At 37.2% G+C, this 17,913-nt stretch overlaps 2 protein-coding genes and 1 pseudogene across 2 annotated transcripts; 1 reads left to right on the top strand and 2 right to left on the bottom strand.

The window, feature by feature from the left end:
* Positions 1 to 361: 361 nt before the first annotated feature.
* Positions 362 to 3,283, bottom strand: LOC127354486 (kallikrein-6-like). Its single transcript, XM_051384412.1, has 6 exons — positions 3,214 to 3,283; positions 2,528 to 2,708; positions 2,184 to 2,366; positions 1,823 to 1,875; positions 1,488 to 1,645; positions 362 to 1,361 (listed from the first exon to the last, which is right to left on the bottom strand). Exons 1-6 carry the CDS (start codon positions 3,257 to 3,259, stop codon positions 1,209 to 1,211), a joined length of 774 nt encoding a protein of 257 aa, XP_051240372.1. The 5' UTR covers positions 3,260 to 3,283; the 3' UTR covers positions 362 to 1,208.
* Positions 3,284 to 4,398: 1,115 nt separating this feature from the next.
* On the bottom strand, positions 4,399 to 9,007 carry LOC127354496 (anionic trypsin-2-like). Its single transcript, XM_051384426.1, has 6 exons — positions 8,957 to 9,007; positions 8,591 to 8,780; positions 6,583 to 6,786; positions 6,410 to 6,453; positions 4,846 to 4,979; positions 4,399 to 4,734 (listed from the first exon to the last, which is right to left on the bottom strand). The coding sequence occupies exons 1-6, from the start codon at positions 8,994 to 8,996 to the stop codon at positions 4,588 to 4,590; spliced, it is 759 nt and encodes a 252-aa protein (XP_051240386.1). The 5' UTR covers positions 8,997 to 9,007; the 3' UTR covers positions 4,399 to 4,587.
* A 1,490-nt stretch (positions 9,008 to 10,497) lies between these two features.
* Positions 10,498 to 17,423, top strand: LOC127354471 (uncharacterized; annotated as a pseudogene).
* The last annotated feature ends 490 nt before the right edge of the window (positions 17,424 to 17,913 follow it).

The raw sequence follows: 17,913 nt of genomic DNA, 5'->3' as shown, positions 1-17,913 counted from the left end.
GATTTGTCAAACAGCAGCCATTAAAAAGACGTTTGGTCTGCAGCAGTGAGGTAGGCAGCCTTTTCAAACCGGATTATCCTTCACTTGATGATTACAGAAAACTTGCGGCTGACAGCTCAGATTAAGATCAATAGGGACGCTCTTCATTTGACAAGGTGTTAACGTGTTCTACCATGGAAGGCTTTCCTTTAATTGTGCAGGCTGAATTCTTTTAAACAGAGAAAAGCACAAAGACAGATTGAAAAGAGGTTTACAACAGGACTTACACAACAGACTTCATGACAATTTATGTCTCTGTGGTCACCATAAAATTCTTTCTGAATAAATCTCACTCAGCTCACTATCAGCCCTGCAAGCATCAGAGCAGTCTCGTTTCTTCATCTTTCCAAAATGAATCAGATTTATAGACCTTTTCACAGCGGACATTTTTATTTGTCATAGTAGAAAAAGGACAAGTTGAACTAACATTAATGATGGCTCCATTCCAGCAGTTATTGGAAAGCATTGCAGCAATTAATATCATTTATATTCTGTGAATAAGGCTTATCGACTATGCTTTCACAACACACTTTTTCACTGTTTTCTTATTTGACACTCCATAGTTAGTTCTGAATTCATTCATTAAATCAACATGAAAATTTTTATTTTTAAATACTCTAACCAGTTAGTAAGTCAAGATTTAAGACTGGTGCAGCCAGTGTAAACACCAGCTCTCTCAAAAATCCTGGCAAGGGCCCTGTATTTTTCTTTTGTCATAGGTGAAACAGAAAACAGATCGATTAATGATTTGGTCTTAGGAGGATAGTGAGTTTCACTTTTATATCCAAATATAAAAGCATATTGTTACAAATTGGTAAAAAAAATAAATAAATACAAAAACAAAGAAGCCACAAAAAGTTACATTCTGCTGATAATTTTTTTTGGGATTAGATGATTTATGACCTTGGTGTTTCAAAATTTCTGGCAAGAGCTCTGTATTTTTTGTCGTTTAAATGTCAGTATAGAACCAGATCGATTGATGATCTGGTCTTAGGATGGTGACTATCACTTTTATATTCAAATCTAAAAACTGATTGTTACAAATAGGGTTAAAACAACACCACAGGAGCCACAAATTATTTGTTGAGCTGTAATCTCATATGTTTGTCAATATGAAAGAGTCTTTACAGTTAAACACATCATAGGCTACTGTAGACATTTTTTTCCCCTCAGCTAATAGTTGTATGAATCCATGTAATGTATTCTAAATTGCAGAGCTCGATGAATGCAGCTGCTTTTCTACATACATTGTCAGGATCACCAAGAAAAGAAATGACGCCATAAATCTTGTCTTCGTACACCACTCCTCCTCCAGAATCCCCCTGTGAGAGAGAAAGATATTTAGTATGTAATATAATTATTGTGTGATTGAACTTCTTATATTCAAATGGTTGCAACTTTATTAAAAGTAGATTTATTATTTACAGGAGAGCACATATTTAACCCACATAACATATATCCACTCCAGGTGTTTGGCCACAGAACCAGTGTTGATACTGCTTGACTTGGTAAACCTTTGGGAAATGTGCCTGCAAGGTTTTGTTGAGGTTTTCACAGCTGACAACCTCAATGTCTGCACAGTGGAGAGTAGGGGATGAACTGGGTTCTAGAGAAGAAGAGAAACAACGTTTTTTTAACTGAACTTGTTTAAAGAAATTATGGTGAACAATAAAGTAAATACTGAATACATAAAAATACAATTTAAGTATAAATCACTCTGCTGTGGATATGTCCGTGCAGTTACAGACTACAGTATAAAAAACATGACAAAAGATCATCTCACTCCTCTCATCATTTGGGCCTCCAGTAGTGGCAGCGTGACCTGCGATCTCAGCCCTGGAAAGTATCAACATAAAGCATTTGATGCAAACATTCATGCTTCTACTGTAGAAAAGAGGGCTCAATGGTGCGCGGTAGATATCCCTGTAACATCATATCTGAACACGCAGGGCTCTATGGTCATTGGTGAAGTTACCATAGTAGTAACGTACATGCTTTACTACAAAGAAATTGTTTTCTTTTGGATTCCTGGGTCAGAGTCCTTTGTTTGTTTGTGTGTCCAGAAATGACGCTAGAGGGATACAAGCAGTGTCATATTTTAACCAAGCAGCAGCATTTGACAACTTGGGAGTGACTCAACTCACATTTTAGGATAATATTTACAGTCAGGAAGAGCTACAGGTTGAATCTTAGTGGGCTCAGGTAGCTGCAGCAGCATGATATCATGGAACCTGTTGTCTTTGTCTGTATAGATCACTGGTTTTGCTGTGATTTGCACTTCTTGTGCTAGACCCCCTGGATGCACACCTAAACCTGCAAACATAGTGCTATACACAGGAAGAGGTTAAAGAAGAACACATTTCTCTCCTTTATCTTTATTTCTCCTCCCCGTATACCAAAACATGGATATTAGTGTGTATACACTGTGTATTAGTCTGTATATGTTTAGCATTAGATGTTACAGTATTTTAAGCGTTACTTTTCTCACCTTCCTTCCTTCAAACAGTGAGCTGCAGTCAAAATCCACCGGTCACTGATCAGAGAGCCGCCACACATGTTGGATGATCCACCAGCAGCAACTCCTTTAAGTTTGACGTGGTACTGGCGCTCACATGGTTGACCTCCAATGATTCTCTTCTGCAGATCCACCACTGTGCTTCCTGTGACACCTAAAAGGAAGCACTAGGTGACTGTTGGTTAAAACTGGGGTTGTTTTTACTCCGTAAAAACATGATATATGCTCTTAGTAGAATAAAAAGGAGTTCTCAGGAGTCCAGGCAAGTGGCTCTCACAGACCAGACAAATGTTTTTGATTCAAGTTGGGTTGATGCTTCATGCCAAGTTTTGATTTGTAGTTCAGCGTTGTTTTAGATAGATAGATAGATAGATAGATAGATAGATAGATAGATAGATAGATAGATAGATAGATAGATAGATAGATAGATAGATAGATACCACATAGCCTAGCCACCATTGCTAGGCTATGGATATATGCTATAATGGCCCCTTAAAGTAAAACTATAAACCCAAGTGACAAAGGTGTCCCATGGAGGTTATGCAAACAAAGTTCCTGTTTCAGTCGTATTTATCAAAATATGTTTTGTGTATCCTGTGTGAGGAGCACAGTAACTGTGTATGTAAAGGATTAAAGAATATATATTTTTGAATACTCACCAACCCAAAGCAGAAGGAGAAGCATCATAGGAGTCAGCGCTGCCATTCACATCTAATGACTGCCTTTCTGTTACAACAGCAGCAGTTACCAACCACCTGATGAAGGCTTATCAACACAGCCCCATTGGCTGCAAAGTGACAGCAGGGAAATTAACTTAAACTATAATCTATGGAAATACTTTTATGTCATTGCCCTGTGAGCTCACTGACTTCTATTACATGTTCTGCACACTCTTTACTGAATGTCAGAGGACCAGTATGATTTTTATTCAGAGAAATATGTGTTAAAATGTTGCTACATAAAAAGGAAAACAGCCCAAAAGCAACAGCTAGTTTGGCCAGCCCCCTACATCTGAACAAAACTCATGTGAGTCCTGAATGTACAGTGGCTATTATTTTAATTTTCTATTTGTAAGTATTTTTATATATACTTTATTGTTTTTATGTCCTCGACATTGATTGTTGCTGTTCATTATAATAAGTGTATGCCTGTGACCTGTGCATTAATGGCATTTAAAAGGTACTGCTGTCACGAGGCCACTTCTTCTCCTTTGTCTGTGGGTCGGTGAGTACTCAACAATTGTGTCTATTGTGTCTTGATTATCCAACTACCTGTTTTTGACTGATTCATTCAGATCTACTTTCCCCAACTTGTAAAAACTCAGAAGGTTTTGTTTGTTTCAAGACATTACAACATGCTGCCCAGTAGTTATTATAATGATTGTCTGCTTAAAATTAATTTATATTGATTCCTTGCATTGCTCTTTGCATGTTGCTTGCCTTACTCCTCTAAGCTTTTTATGAAGATTTCAGCAGGGAACTGTGTTAAGAACTTGTTTCAGCTACCCCCAAGCGGCATTGAAACCATAAAAACAATAACAATCTGTTAAACAATGATTGTGAGTCTTTATATTTATCTATATTTTATTTTAATTGACACGGGAGAGTGATATTGATTATTACTGTAGCCTGTATTGTCACTAGGGGTTTGTCCCTTTTTAGTTATTCCATAAACTCACTATATATTAACAGGTCAAATTTGTTCAATTTACATATTGGAAAACATACAATTGTGTGACATTTTGGTAAAAAGTCGAAAGAGTAGTTTTTACCATAAGAACAGTATAACAGCAAGAATCTGTTGACATTTGTGACTTAGACAATACCTTATAGAAATCACAGTCATGTTGTAGAATCACTTTTATTGTTTGTCTTAAAGGACGTTACAAATGATAGTTAAACATTTAATGTAAATCCATCAATTGTAAATGTATCAATTGCAAATTGAGAGTAACTCATCAGTTTACTTAATACATGTGAAAAGCCTTTTAAATCACAGGACAGTTCACAGTTAACCACACCAAAGACATGCGTTTAGTTGAGTCCGGTGACAATTCTGATCCACTGTATGTATTCACAGACATCCATGAATGCAGCTTCTGCAGTACAGGCATATGTTCCACTGTTTGAATGGACACCATAAATCTTGTTATTGTACACCACACCTCCACCAGAGTCACCCTGTGAAAGAGATGTATATATTGCTTAAGACACTGAAATACATATTTATATTGAAGTGGTAAAATTTAGATATAAAGAAAATATATATGCTTAGAAGCCATGCCTACTCACTGGACATGTATCCACTCCACGAGTCCTACCACATAACCAGTGTTGATAACTCCAGTCTACGTTGTTCACTACGATATGCGGACATGTGACAACCTTAATGTCTGCACACTGGAGGTCGGGTACATAAGGAGGTACTAAATAAGAATAGAAAATGAGCGTTTATTTGCTAGAAACACAAAACACATCACATCGTTATATTTGTACACAGAAAGTAATTCCACCAACAAAAAGTTCTGTTATATTAAAACATCTTGAAATATGCAGAGTTAAATGACCAGTGTGTAGAATTTAGTAGCACCTAGCCGTATGGTTGTAGAGAGCAACTCACTCGCTTCCCCCTCCCTTTCTATACACGAGGGAGACTCTATGGTGGCTGCGAAATGCACTAAAACAGAGTCAGTGCTTGGTTTGTCCATTCAGGGCTATTTTAGAAATATGGCAGTTCAACATAGCGGCCGCCACGGAAGGCGACTCGCAGCGTCTATAGATAATAGCTACAGGCTCATTGTAAGGTAATGAACACATAGGCTACGTGAAATAAAACATATCTATGAGTGTTATATTCCATTTCTGCCAATAGATCCTACTAAATGTTACACACTGGACCTTAAAGCTTGAAAGTCTACTGAAAAAAAAATGTAATATTTAGAGCTGGGCAGGTTAACGCGTTATTATCGCATTAACGCATTAATTAGCCTAATTAACGCCGACAATTATTTTATCTTGTGTTAACGCAGATTTTTTTACTATTTTTATTATTTTCAAAGTCCGTTGCTCACTGGCTCTGAATACACATCCAGACAAACCATGGGTCACAGGAGGGGAGTGGAGGGAGGCTTCGGCAGACTACGTTGGATGCAGTGTGTGGGAGAAGTATAGATGAACAAAAGCAAGACAAGCTAACAAATGCCATAGCAAAGTGGATAGCTTCAGACTGCAGGCCGGTTAGTATTGTGGAAGATAGGATCGCAACGAATGACGGCACTATGAGCCTCCCTCAAGACGCACCATCACAAGAAGAATTTACAAGTTATATGAAAAGGAGAGGACTACGAAAGTGACTGGAGACTACTGGACATCGCTGGGTAACCATAGTTACCTCAGAGTTACAGTGCATTATATTGATGGACAGTGGAAGCTGCATTCACATACTCTGACTGTCATGAAACCAGAGAGACATTTTGTTTTATTCATGTTGCACAGCAGTGGAACGTTTCAATTAAAGTCTGCACACTTAGCACAGATAGTGCAAGAACTATTTGAACTGCTACTGTGTAAAGGGAATACTGCTGTTAAAAATCAACTTATTTGTTTAAAGTGCAAAGTTGTGTATTCAAACCAAATGTTATTGCACTTTTGTTCATATAGCAGTACTTTTAAAATAAAAGTGCCCAATACACTTCTTTGAATTTTGCGAAAATCAGGCAATTAATCGCGATTAAGAATTGTAATCGTTGCCCAGCACTAGTTTTATTACATACATGCATAAATATGATTAATAACAGTTTTTAAGACGTAATAAAACTGTACTGTACTTACCATACATACAAGAAAAAACACTAACCTTCAAACCTAGCTGCATGACCTGCAATCTGAACTGTAGCACCTCTGTAATACAATAAACAGAATCATTAAATAAGTATTAAAATGTCAAAGCTCAGCTATTCTCAGTCCGATACTCCACTAGAGTAGCCCCCCCCCCGCCGACAGCTGCATTGAAAAAACATCACAACTCACACATTAGGACGTCTTTTACAGTCAGGAAGTTGTACCGGTCTGATCGTAACTTTGCGAGGTAGCTTCAGCAGCATGATGTCATGCTGCCTGACATTGTTGTTGTTGTCTTGGTCTGTAAAGATCTGAGGATCCTCCGTGATTTGCATTTGCTGAGCGTTCCCGTGTCCTTGACGTGGATGCACTCCTAAATGTGCAGTTATAATCCTGCAAATCAGTAGAAAAAGTTAAAGAAGAACATCACTGAATTACTGTTAATACACATATTTTATTATTACAGGTCAGTAATTCCTGAACATGAAGATAAGCACACTGCAAAATTATTTAATAAAGTATCTATTTTCTATCAGAATATAACAATAACATGAGAAACGTATCCGCCAGTGCAGTGCATTACACGCAGTAAGATTTAATGATATAACAAAAGAAATATCTTGGGGAATCTGTTATCACACCACTGTATTGAGTCAAAAAATATGTGTACTAGATAGACTGATTCAGATAGTGTTATGTATTCATGTCATCACCATCACCAAGTTAGAATTAGTTAAATACTTTGACTTATGACCAAATACCTGCAAAACTAATGTCCACAGTTAATATAGTTTATTATTTTTCAATAGTTTTGATTTTTAATTAGTTTTCATTTCAGTTTAGTTTCAATTAGTTTCCAGAGGGAGGCTGCTAATTTCAGTTTAGTTTTTATAGTTTAAATTTAAAGTTTTTAGTTTTTATTAGTTTCTATATTATTATTCATTTTATTGAGTGTTGTTCTGAGACTATAATTTTGTATTGTATGCATGGAAGTGATGTTAATCATCTGAAGCACTATTCAATGGAATGTGATGGGTTGAAACAAAACTAATGTGAACAAATCTAAACCTTCAAATTAGATATTTTGTTCCAAGATAAAGTCAAGAATAATGTAAGCCTAAATACTAAAACCTGAAATAAGATGTTTTTTTCTTAAAATAAGTTTCAAAACAAACTGCAAGTCCTGCAGCTAATGGTGCGTTCGTTTTGACTTGCAGCTCGAGAGCGACGTCACATCCATGTTTGAAAACGAGTAACCGCGGGTTTTTGCGTTCTGTTTGGCACACAACACGACTGCAGTTTGGACATTTCGTAACGTTTATAGTGATTATCTGGTTTACGGTGCACCCACCGCGGATGTCACATGTTCATTACATATTACACAATCATATTTCACAGTTTGATATCTGAATATTCTGTTTTGATTAACGTTAACGTTAATGTGGCTACTGCTCTGCTTTTTGCTCAAGACTCGGCACTGTTGTCATAGCAACATGAAGCGTCTCTAGCCAATTTCAGCTGCACAAGCTACAAAATAACTAATGAGGCGGTATTTAACACATAATAAGACTGTACAGAATAGTATACAGTGCTGGGTGTACGACTTCTTCATTTGGTTACAACAAAGACAAAAGTGCTTAAAATAGTAGAAAACCACAATGTTTACTACGTGTGACGCTCGGAGTAGCCATCTTGGTAACTGAACTCGGGGTCCTCTGAGCTCAGACGACTTAACGATCGAGTCGGGTGGACAAAACGAACGCACCATAATATCTCCCTTGTATATAGCTAAAAATATACCCAAATAAGATTTAATTTAATTTCTAATTAAGACAAGGCTTGACATTTACTTGAAATAAGTCAAACAGCCTTGCATGTGAGCACTAGATATTCCAGTCCACACTCAAAACGAGTCCAACTATGTATCTACCAATGTATTTTAACTTACGTGTAGTATATTTGAGTACCATGAAAGCCATAAATAAAATGTATTGTTAGTATTATTAACTAGATTTTAAACCTAAATATAATATTATACTCACTTAGAAATATAGTTTTTGCAGTACAATGCTATATTTATTTTGGGAATGCTAGTATTACATGAGATCATCACCAATGGCTATAAGACTTTCAGATTTAATTTATTGAAAAGAAATATATTGTTACTAGTTTTTTAGTAAAACAGTAATTTTCTCACCATCTGGGCTCCCAGCAATGAGCTGCAGTCAGAATCCACTGGTCACTGATCAGGGAGCCACCACACAATGACTCATGGGTCGCATCTACTTTTGCTATCAATTTCACATGGTACAGACGCTCATTGTTGTTACAATTGTGCCCTCCAATGATTCTCTTTTGCAGATCCACCACTTTGCCCACTGTGAGACCTGAAAGAGAATGTCCACCACCAGGTGGCTGTAAATTAAAACACTGGTTGTTGTAGAGAACAAGGTTTTATATGAAATGGATTGAATAAAAATAGTTTACTCAAAAAAAGTGGTTATTTCACAAATATTGTGACACAAACAATACATTATAATAAGTGCGATAGTTGTCTACTCACCAACCCACAGCAAAAGGAGGAGACTTGCCATGCCACCCATCTCTTTGAATGACTGCTGTCCCGGTGCAACAGTGGTGCCTTTTTAAGTCTGGTCACACTGTCCTGTTGGCCTTCAAGCCACCAATCACCGCATGAAGGTTTATCAACGCAACCCCACTGATTAGAAAGGTCTGCACTGATGCAAATGTCTGATCACTTATGAAGTGTTTCTGCTCTTGTCTTCCATAAAGTAACGACATGAAAAATACTACAAAGAGGAAAAAAAAAACTTCAGCTGCAATTTATTTGTAGATGAACACAGATACTGTTTAAGTTTCTGAGGAAAATATTAGTAAAAGTTGGCCTTAAGTTGCTATTTTGATTGACATACTTCACTGAAGTAATTAAGTGAAGTATGTCTTGAATAAAATGATAAGCTCACACACACATCCCTTTGCAAACAATTTTTATTTCGTAACCATCCAATGTGTACATGGAAGCTGCAAGAAATGCTGCACACCAAGAGTTTGTTTGTGGTGCTGAAACATTGAACATCTATCATATTTCAAGGCCTGTTCCAGCAGTCTCCTGTCTGGCTACTCTGATTCATCAAGGGGGAACTCTGCATTTAGCACCCTTGTGTCAACTTGAGCCATAAATTTGCACATATCTTGGACCTTCATAAATCTGCAGGTACACTTATACAGAGTGTCTGTGGCTGTCTAGTGTCAATAAACAGACTGCCCAAATGGTACAGCCATCAAATTTAGGCATATGACACAAGAACCTTTTTATTGGGAGCACGGTGTGATAGAGACATCATATTAATATTAACTAAACTTCGGCACAAGCTGAACCTTTAATAATCAAAGGTGAGCTGTAGAGGGAGGAAATGTTTAAAACTATATGTGGATCCCTAACCGAAATGTCAGAAATAGGTCCAAGCACAGCGGAAAATGAGGGGAAGCGATATAGCTCGGTTCATTTGTGTGTATGTGTGTGTGTGTGTGCATGCATAGAGGGGGTTGAGGTTGGGTTGAGCTGTTCTACCAGCTCTCTGAGCCCATAGATGGAGCTCTGTAACAGTTGACAAGTCAAATTTAGGCGAATTTATGAGGGGCCGTACAAGACATTATTCATTCTGGCCCTCTCACATACATATATTCTTCTTTCACATACATATATATTCCCTCTCACATACATATATTCTTCTTTCACATACATATATATTCCCTCTCACATACATATATTCTTCTTTCACATACATATATTTTCACTCTCACATACATATATTTTCATTCACACATTCATATATTTTTACTCTCACATACATATATTTTCACTCGCACATTCATATATTTTCTCTCTCACATACATATATTTTCACTCACACATTCATATATTTTCACTCTCACATACATATATTTTCCTTCACACATTCATATATTTTTACTCTCACATACATATATTTTCCTTCACACATTCATATATTTTCACTCACACATTCATATATTTTCACTCTCACATACATATATTTTCCTTCACACATTCATATATTTTTACTCTCACATACATATATTTTCCTTCACACATTCATATATTTTCACTCACACATTCATATATTTTTAAATATGTATGTAAGAGGAAAATATATGTGTGTGTGAGAAGAATATATGTGTGTGTGAGAAGAATATATGTGTGTGTGAGAGGAATATATGTGTGTGTGAGACAAAGTATACATGAAACGGAAGGACAATAGTGGAAACGGAAGGCAGGCCATTTTATCGCGCTGTGATTGGCTGAGAAGTTGGCGCGAGGTCATGTACAGGTCATGATTAACATGGAAGGGAGAGAGGAGGCCCGTGCACTGCAGCAAGCCATTGGGGTATTAAGAACTATTTTATCATCATCTGAAACAGTCACATCATTGTCCTCGTCCCTTGAGCAGCGGAGGACAAGCTCATCAGGACCTAACGTTTCTCACAGCACGGCGGAAAGTGAGATGAGAGAACTTTTCAGACCTCGAAACTCCCAAGTCGCTCCCGCAGCCAGAGCAGCTAACGTTAGCGCTACACAAGGACACACTGGAGGATTGCGGCAGTCTTTACGATATGAGACACAGCAACACTTTGGCAACTGGGGCTCCAGGAAAAGGAAAAGGTAAGAAAAACGTAGCGTTACATGGTAACTTAACTGGAAGTTACTGAATCCCGAATGCTCGTTTGCTAATTTGGCTGCAGTCAATGTCTATGTTACATGTTCGTAAAACCCGTAAATCCTCCTTAGTAAAAACAATAAAGGCAATTAAACAATCTTCAAATGACAGAAAACATCGAAGGCTGTTTTGTACTTTTGAGTAACGTTTGTATAAAATGGGTGTAAATGATTCTCTGTGTCACTCTAAGGTTAAGTTGGTAATCTTATAATAATGTGTCTAACGTTAGCGGTAGCTACATAACCTAACGACAGCTGTGGTTAAGGTATTATCATTTTCAGTTAATAGTTCAACTTCACGTTAAGTTGACTTAAGGGCAAATCAAGGTATGTGTAAGATTATAGAGCATTATAGAGCAGGTGAGGAGAGACATGGCTGACACTCTCCCAGCTCCATCATATTTTATCTTTCAGTAGATTATAATATATCTTTTAACAGCATAATCAACCAATGTTGACGATAACCAAAACTGCTAACTGCAACTTTTGGTATTTTGAGTGTTCTGGAATTTAAATTTAGTCCTGTTATGGCAGTTGAAAATTTGAGCCAGAGTCTGGCCATATGATATCGGCCATTTTAGTCAGCCATTAGTTTGTGTCAAACTGTGGAGCTGATGTTAATTCTAGCTTGCGTGGCTAAAGTGAAGAGTTGTCAGCAGTAGCAGGTTCAGTCAGTCCATATCAAAATATTGTCAGAACATGCAGTATGTTTAATGGAATGTAGACCAGAAATACAGAATTTTTTTTTCATTCCTAAATGACAGTAGAGGGTTACTAATTTAACTAATGTAACCCTGTAAAGATAATGCCTAATTTAAAGTAAAAGGAGTTTTATTGCAGTTTTCTGTTTGGGCAGCCTTCTTTGTCTTGTTGTTTATCCATCAGCTTATTAATTTAAATGAATCAAATAATTGTATGTACTAGTATGCACCAGTATTGGGGCATGTAATTAAGGATGCAAAGGATCCAAAAATAACACATATGTCTGCTTTGTTTTGTAGGGCCAAAACACATTATCACGATACTTTCAACAAAGATGTCATCCTTCTTCCAAAACCATCGAGCAGTGCTGTCGTCAGGCATCGCACAAAGCAACAGTTACATGAACAGGGACATATATTGAATGGATTTGAATTCCAAAAATCCTGGGACCAGAGCACTGTCACTGAACAAATAAGGGATGCCTTTGGAGAAAAACTCTCTACTGATGTAAGGTACGGACTTTTATTTGTTTTTATTGTGTCCAAACTGTGATTCTAAATGACTAACTGAAATGAACAGTGGCATGAATTATTATTTTATTTATTATAAATTCTGTTGTGGAAATGGAACACCGACTGATCAGTTTCACTGTGTCCTGTGCAAAAAAGTTTGTTTGGGCCTGTTTTTTTCTTAAAACCTTTGCAATTTTACCTGCTGTTTTTCAGCCTGGACTTTCTGATGGCATGTGGCAACAGACTGATTTCACCCAAACTGCGTGCCGGACAGGAGCTGGATGCAAATCTCATACATAAAATATATAAATCGAAAGCCCTATACATCAGACCATCAAAGCCAATTCTGGTATGTTATATAATTGAATTCAATTGCAGAATAATATTAAACCCACTGTAATAATAACCCATAAGTGGTGCATACACATGCATGCATTAAGGTTAAATCTTGTCAGTTAGCTCTGACCTTTGGTATATTTTCATTGGTGTATAATCAACTGAAAATAAGGATAGTTGGTGTTACCTTAGGGTTTAGGGGTTTTCCCATTTTTATTTACTAAGGGAGCTGGTTCTCTTTTATGAAGTCCTCCAAGTTGAACTGCCATGTTTCTGCAGTATGCCAGAATAGACAAACACTGGTTCTAGGGCCTTTTTAAGAGCGCCACCATAGTTTCTCCTACACGTTTGGAAGGCGAGTTATTCAGTTGGTTGAAATCTAGAACCTAACTGCTAGATGCCACTAAATCCTATATACTGGTCCTTGAATGTCAAACCAAAGTAATTCTTAGAAATATATAATAAATATAGATCTGGTGTTTCCAGGTACTATTCAGTTTACAGTAGACATTTAGTAAATCTGAAATATATGCTGATATCTTTCTTATGTCTTTCCCAGGATGATACTGCAGGCTATAGCAGTGGCGACAACAATTGTGAGGAAATCACTGGTTCAGCAAGGCAGCTACGCTCCTCATCTCTACCACAAAATAGACCCTCATATGCATCTTCAGAGAACTTCACCAGTCCAATGACTGTGTCCCCACCAAACTGTGCTTCTGCAGTTCAACCTTTACCCTCTTCACTTGGGTGTGGAGGGATATTTACTCAAACTTCTTCTTTGACCTCCCAAAGCAGTATATCTCCCAACCGCAGCAGCATTTCAGCAAGCAGTTCTTCTGCTCCGGTGCCAGTATGTCCACTGGAGAGCTGCCCTTCTACCAGTCAGCTTTCTACCTCATCATTAAGAGGAGTAACTACAGTTGATCCAACTCTGGTCCTGACTTGCGAAGATATCTCAACTTCACCCTACCAGAGCAGCCTTCCAGCAAGTCATTGTTCTGCCTATACCTCAACACACCATCAATCAGCAAACTATGAGAACTACCTTTCAGTAATGGCTGCCCTCTCTGAAACGTCTTCTGACGATGAGGAATTGAACCTGGCTATAATAGCAAGCCTGGAGAGTGAAAAGTTAGTACATGATGCAAATGTTTTATGCAGAGCCAACCCAACAATTAACTAATTTCTGATTACAAATACTGTACCTGTATCCAAAGCCTTATATATTTTATTCCTCTGCGCTGTAGAGCTTTTTTGTGTCCAAAATTATGATATTATAAATCATTTTATATCAACTTCTTTACATTTCACAATATTAAATACTTACTAATATACTATAAGTTGTATGTGACATTTATGTATTCAAACTTATATTTATCTTGTTTGTTTCAAAAGGACCACAGGATGTTTGATGCCAGCGAGTGACATTTTGCAGGATCTTGCAACAAAAATAAACCATCAGAAGAAAAGCAAGTTTAACATTAACAGATCCACAGTCCTGGATGGAGCCATCAGAGGTTTTAAACGAGGGACATACGATCCATGTCACACTATTTCTGTCAGGTTTTCTGATGATATGGGAGTACCTGAAGAGGCTGTTGACTTAGGTGGACCAAGAAGAGAATTTCTAAGACTACTAATGGAAGCTTTGCCCCAATCTCCAATGTTTGAAGGAGAAGAAGGCAAAATGAACTTGGCTCTTGACATTGCTGGTATGTTTTAGGTATAATCTCATATCATTGATGTGTTCTCTCAAATTCCAATTAATCACTTATTACATTTACATTAATATCATATAATTTATATGGTGGTACAAGTTGTTGTTGAGTTTTTACACATGGACTGTCAAATAATATAATGATTTAATTTTCTCTAGCCATGAGAGAGGACAGGTACTTCATTGCAGGCAGAGCCATCGCAGTAAGCCTTGTACATGGCGGTCCTCCTGCAGGCTTTCTGTCCCCAACTCTTTTCTCTTGCCTTGTTGATGGCCCAGAACTAGCTACGCCAGTTTTAGAAGATGTTGCGGATAGGGAGTTGCAGGAAAAAATTAAAAGGGTAACTTTTTCTTAGTTTAAGAATTTGATGTGTATATGTATGTCTGTTTCTATGCTAGTGAAGAGGTTTAATTACAGCACTCAGATTTAGTTGTTTAATGTATCTCTTGCAAGGTCATAGAGTGCAAAACATTTGAAGATCTGTTAGCAACAACACAGCCACTTGAGGAGTATTTGGCCAATGCTGGCTGCCTGAGGCCACTGCGGAGGTTGGAAGACAAGAATCTGCTTGTAGATGACATCCTGATGTTCCAAGTGTTACACAGAGTGCGTGGTCCTTTTGAGAGGTAAATTGTGATCCTCTGTTTAGCCAATTCAATAAGGAACTGAAACCCATGAAGACTCCCGTGTGTGTGTTTTCTATGGGCCATTTCTGTGTGTGTAGTATATAGTGTGCTTGACCATGCCTTCCGTCCTCTAAAGCCTGAATTGACCTGATAATTATTTAATTTTACTTAATGAAGATACTATATTAATGAATCAGTAGGTAATGATTAGTTCATAAATGTTTGTTAAATAAACATATTTAACTCTGATTCAGCTGCAGTGCGGAATTTACAATTAATTGCTTAATCACTGATACACTTTCTGTTCAACCTCAACTAAGGTGATACAAGTAGTTACTAAGTAATCTCTAATTACTTAAAGGTCCAGTGTGTAGGATTGAGAAGGATCTATTGGCAGAAAAGGAATATAATATTCATAGGTCAGTAGGTAGGTAGGTACGTTTTCATTTTTGTTTAATCACCTGAATATAAGAACCGTTTTGTTTTTTTACCTTTAGAATGAGCTGCTTTAATTTACGGACTCCGCAAGTATCTTTCCATCAAGCCTGTCATGTTGAACCACCATGTTTCTACAGTAACCCAGAACAGACGAACCAAACAGTGCCTCTACATAGGGGGCGCTCTTGTGTTTCACACATTTTGCGGCCACCAGTTTCTCCTTTACTCTTGAAGCGGAAGGGGGGGAAGCAGGTGAGTTGCAATATGCAACTACACATCTAGATGCCACTAAATCCTACACACTGGACATTTAATGATTACCTACAGAGTATTTAAATTCACCAGTAAGAACTCTGTAGCTACTTGTCATAATAACAAACTAATAACGGATTACTTAGTAACTACTCATGATATATAACCTTACTTGTGGGAGCACAAGTAAGTAAGTTAATAGTTTTGTACTGCTCAGCAGCTTGTTCATAGTTAATCAGGAATAACTCATGAAGAAAGTGGTCAGCATGACGATTCGCCGATATTTATCATTACCTGATTCATTAATATAGTATATTTTACTCAGTTTGCTAGTAAATCATCATTGTCTACTAAGTGAATAATTTCTAATGACTACAAACTACTTATTAACAATTCATATATTATCTGGTCATTCCAGATTTGCTCCTTACTCATTCCTTAGCAAATACTCACAATTTTACATTTATATATTCCTCTCTGATTAATTCATCTGCTACATGTGAATAGGTAAAAACAAACTTTTTTTGTCAAAACTTCAGTCGCCAATCACAACAATTTTTTTTTTTTTACTCAGATTCAGGGATGGACTGAGGACACTTGGTGTGCTGGACAAAATCAAAGGTCATCCGGAGAGTTTCCGCCCCCTTCTATGCTGGTCTCCTACAATGCTCACCGCTGACCTGGTTGACAGCCTCTTTACCATCAATCTGTCTCCAGTTGGTAGCAATAGGAGGCATGCTGAAGAAGTCGTTGTTCCTTTCTGGAGAGACTATCTAACAGATGCAGAAGGTTAAGCGGTTCTTGAATCACTTAATTAATAATTAAGAAAAAACAATAAAGCACTGTATCTTGTCATTGTACATAAGTTAAGAGTAGTGATGCATGCAGTGTTTTTTAAATCAACTTTTTGATGTATTGCTTTTTTCTAGATCAAGAGGGAACACAGAAGCTGGGGACAATTCTCGCCTTTGCCACTGGCGCCAATACAGTTCCACCAATTCTTTCCACAACCTTCAATAGAGTTTCTTCACCAAGAGCAGGACACAGCGACCCCTTCGAAACTGCCCATTGCAAACACCTGCATCAATTGCTTGAAGCTGCCACTGCACACCTCTTACAGAGCCTTTCAGGAAAACATGGATTTTGCATTGGGCAATACCCATGGTTTTGGAATGGCTTAATTTGTGGACAGGCCTCTTTCTCAGTATTCTGTTAAAGGTCAAAATTTGAGTAAGCATGCTGATAATCCTGAAACCGTTCTTCACACATTTTTTGTTTAGAAAAATACACATTTGTTGCATCTTTGTTAAAATAAGGTGCTAATATCTTAAGTACAGTTCAGGTTTTAATAAAGTTTTATGAAGGCAATAAAAACACTTTTACTGTAGAAAGGTATTGTGTAGTAAGCTTAAAATTGGTTTGGAACTTTGTTCTATATTTTAGCCAGGATGTTTGCTAGTAATCTTGAAACCAAACTGAATTTAAAGAGCTTGTTTTCACTGATAAGTTCATTGGTAAATCATTTTAATTTACATAGTGTTGTTCACCTGGTCCAAGATAAGGAGGACAACTCCTCTTATATAAGTGGAGGAGGTCACCTTTAGCATACTTGTACTGAAACAAAGGTAAGTTCAATTGTTAAATATTATATATGTGTAGTAGAGTGAATGATTTGTAATGATTTTCTTCCACCACATCACGGCTGTGATTTAAAGCAAGTAATATATACTTTTCCAAATTGTCATGAAATTATCATTTTACATCTCTTGAGGAAACACGGTTTTCTTTTAAAGCATCCAAATGCTCTGCTTTTATGTCAAGCTGAAATGTCACCGAGCTGATTTCCATTGAATTGGCTGAGCATAGTATTGCTCTACACTAATCCTACTGTGGAAAGGGTCTTAAACTGATAAACAGGAGGTTTAAATTTTTCTGAATGGTCAGATAACTTTTTTATTCAATATGTACAAGCTGTTTTAACATTACAAAGTGTGTCTTCAGTGGGTCAATTTATGTGCAATGTGAAACTATTTCCTGTTTTTGTTGTCGTGCTATTGCTTCTGTGTTGCTTCTTATGCCTCTCCTAAATCCTATTCTCACTGACTAGAGATCTTGCATTAATGTTGATGTTAACTTTTTGTCATTTTATTCAAAAAAAAAAAGGACATATGTTAAAA

This window comes from Dicentrarchus labrax, unplaced genomic scaffold (assembly GCF_905237075.1).
Source record: "Dicentrarchus labrax unplaced genomic scaffold, dlabrax2021, whole genome shotgun sequence".
In the NCBI taxonomy this organism is placed as follows: Eukaryota; Metazoa; Chordata; class Actinopteri; family Moronidae; genus Dicentrarchus; species Dicentrarchus labrax.
The sequence above is the reverse complement of the archived record's forward strand: the minus strand, read 5'-3'. Positions and strand labels throughout refer to the sequence as shown.

Bases quoted from the DNA above. Each gene is read 5' to 3' on its own strand.
- LOC127354486 (XM_051384412.1), bottom strand. From the start codon at position 3,259: ATGGCAGCGCTGACTCCTATGATGCTTCTCCTTCTGCTTTGGGTTG. The intron at 2,367-2,527 runs GTGAGAAAAGTA...TCCTGTGTATAG, and splicing joins CACTGTTTGAAGGAAGGAAG to CACTATGTTTGCAGGTTTAG. The intron at 1,362-1,487 runs GTGGGTTAAATA...TCTCTCTCACAG, and splicing joins CTGGAGTGGATATATGTTAT to GGGGATTCTGGAGGAGGAGT.
- LOC127354496 (XM_051384426.1), bottom strand. From the start codon at position 8,996: ATGGGTGGCATGGCAAGTCTCCTCCTTTTGCTGTGGGTTG. The intron at 4,980-6,409 runs GTTAGTGTTTTT...ATTCTTATTTAG, and splicing joins TCATGCAGCTAGGTTTGAAG to TACCTCCTTATGTACCCGAC. The intron at 4,735-4,845 runs GTGAGTAGGCAT...TCTCTTTCACAG, and splicing joins GTGGAGTGGATACATGTCCA to GGTGACTCTGGTGGAGGTGT.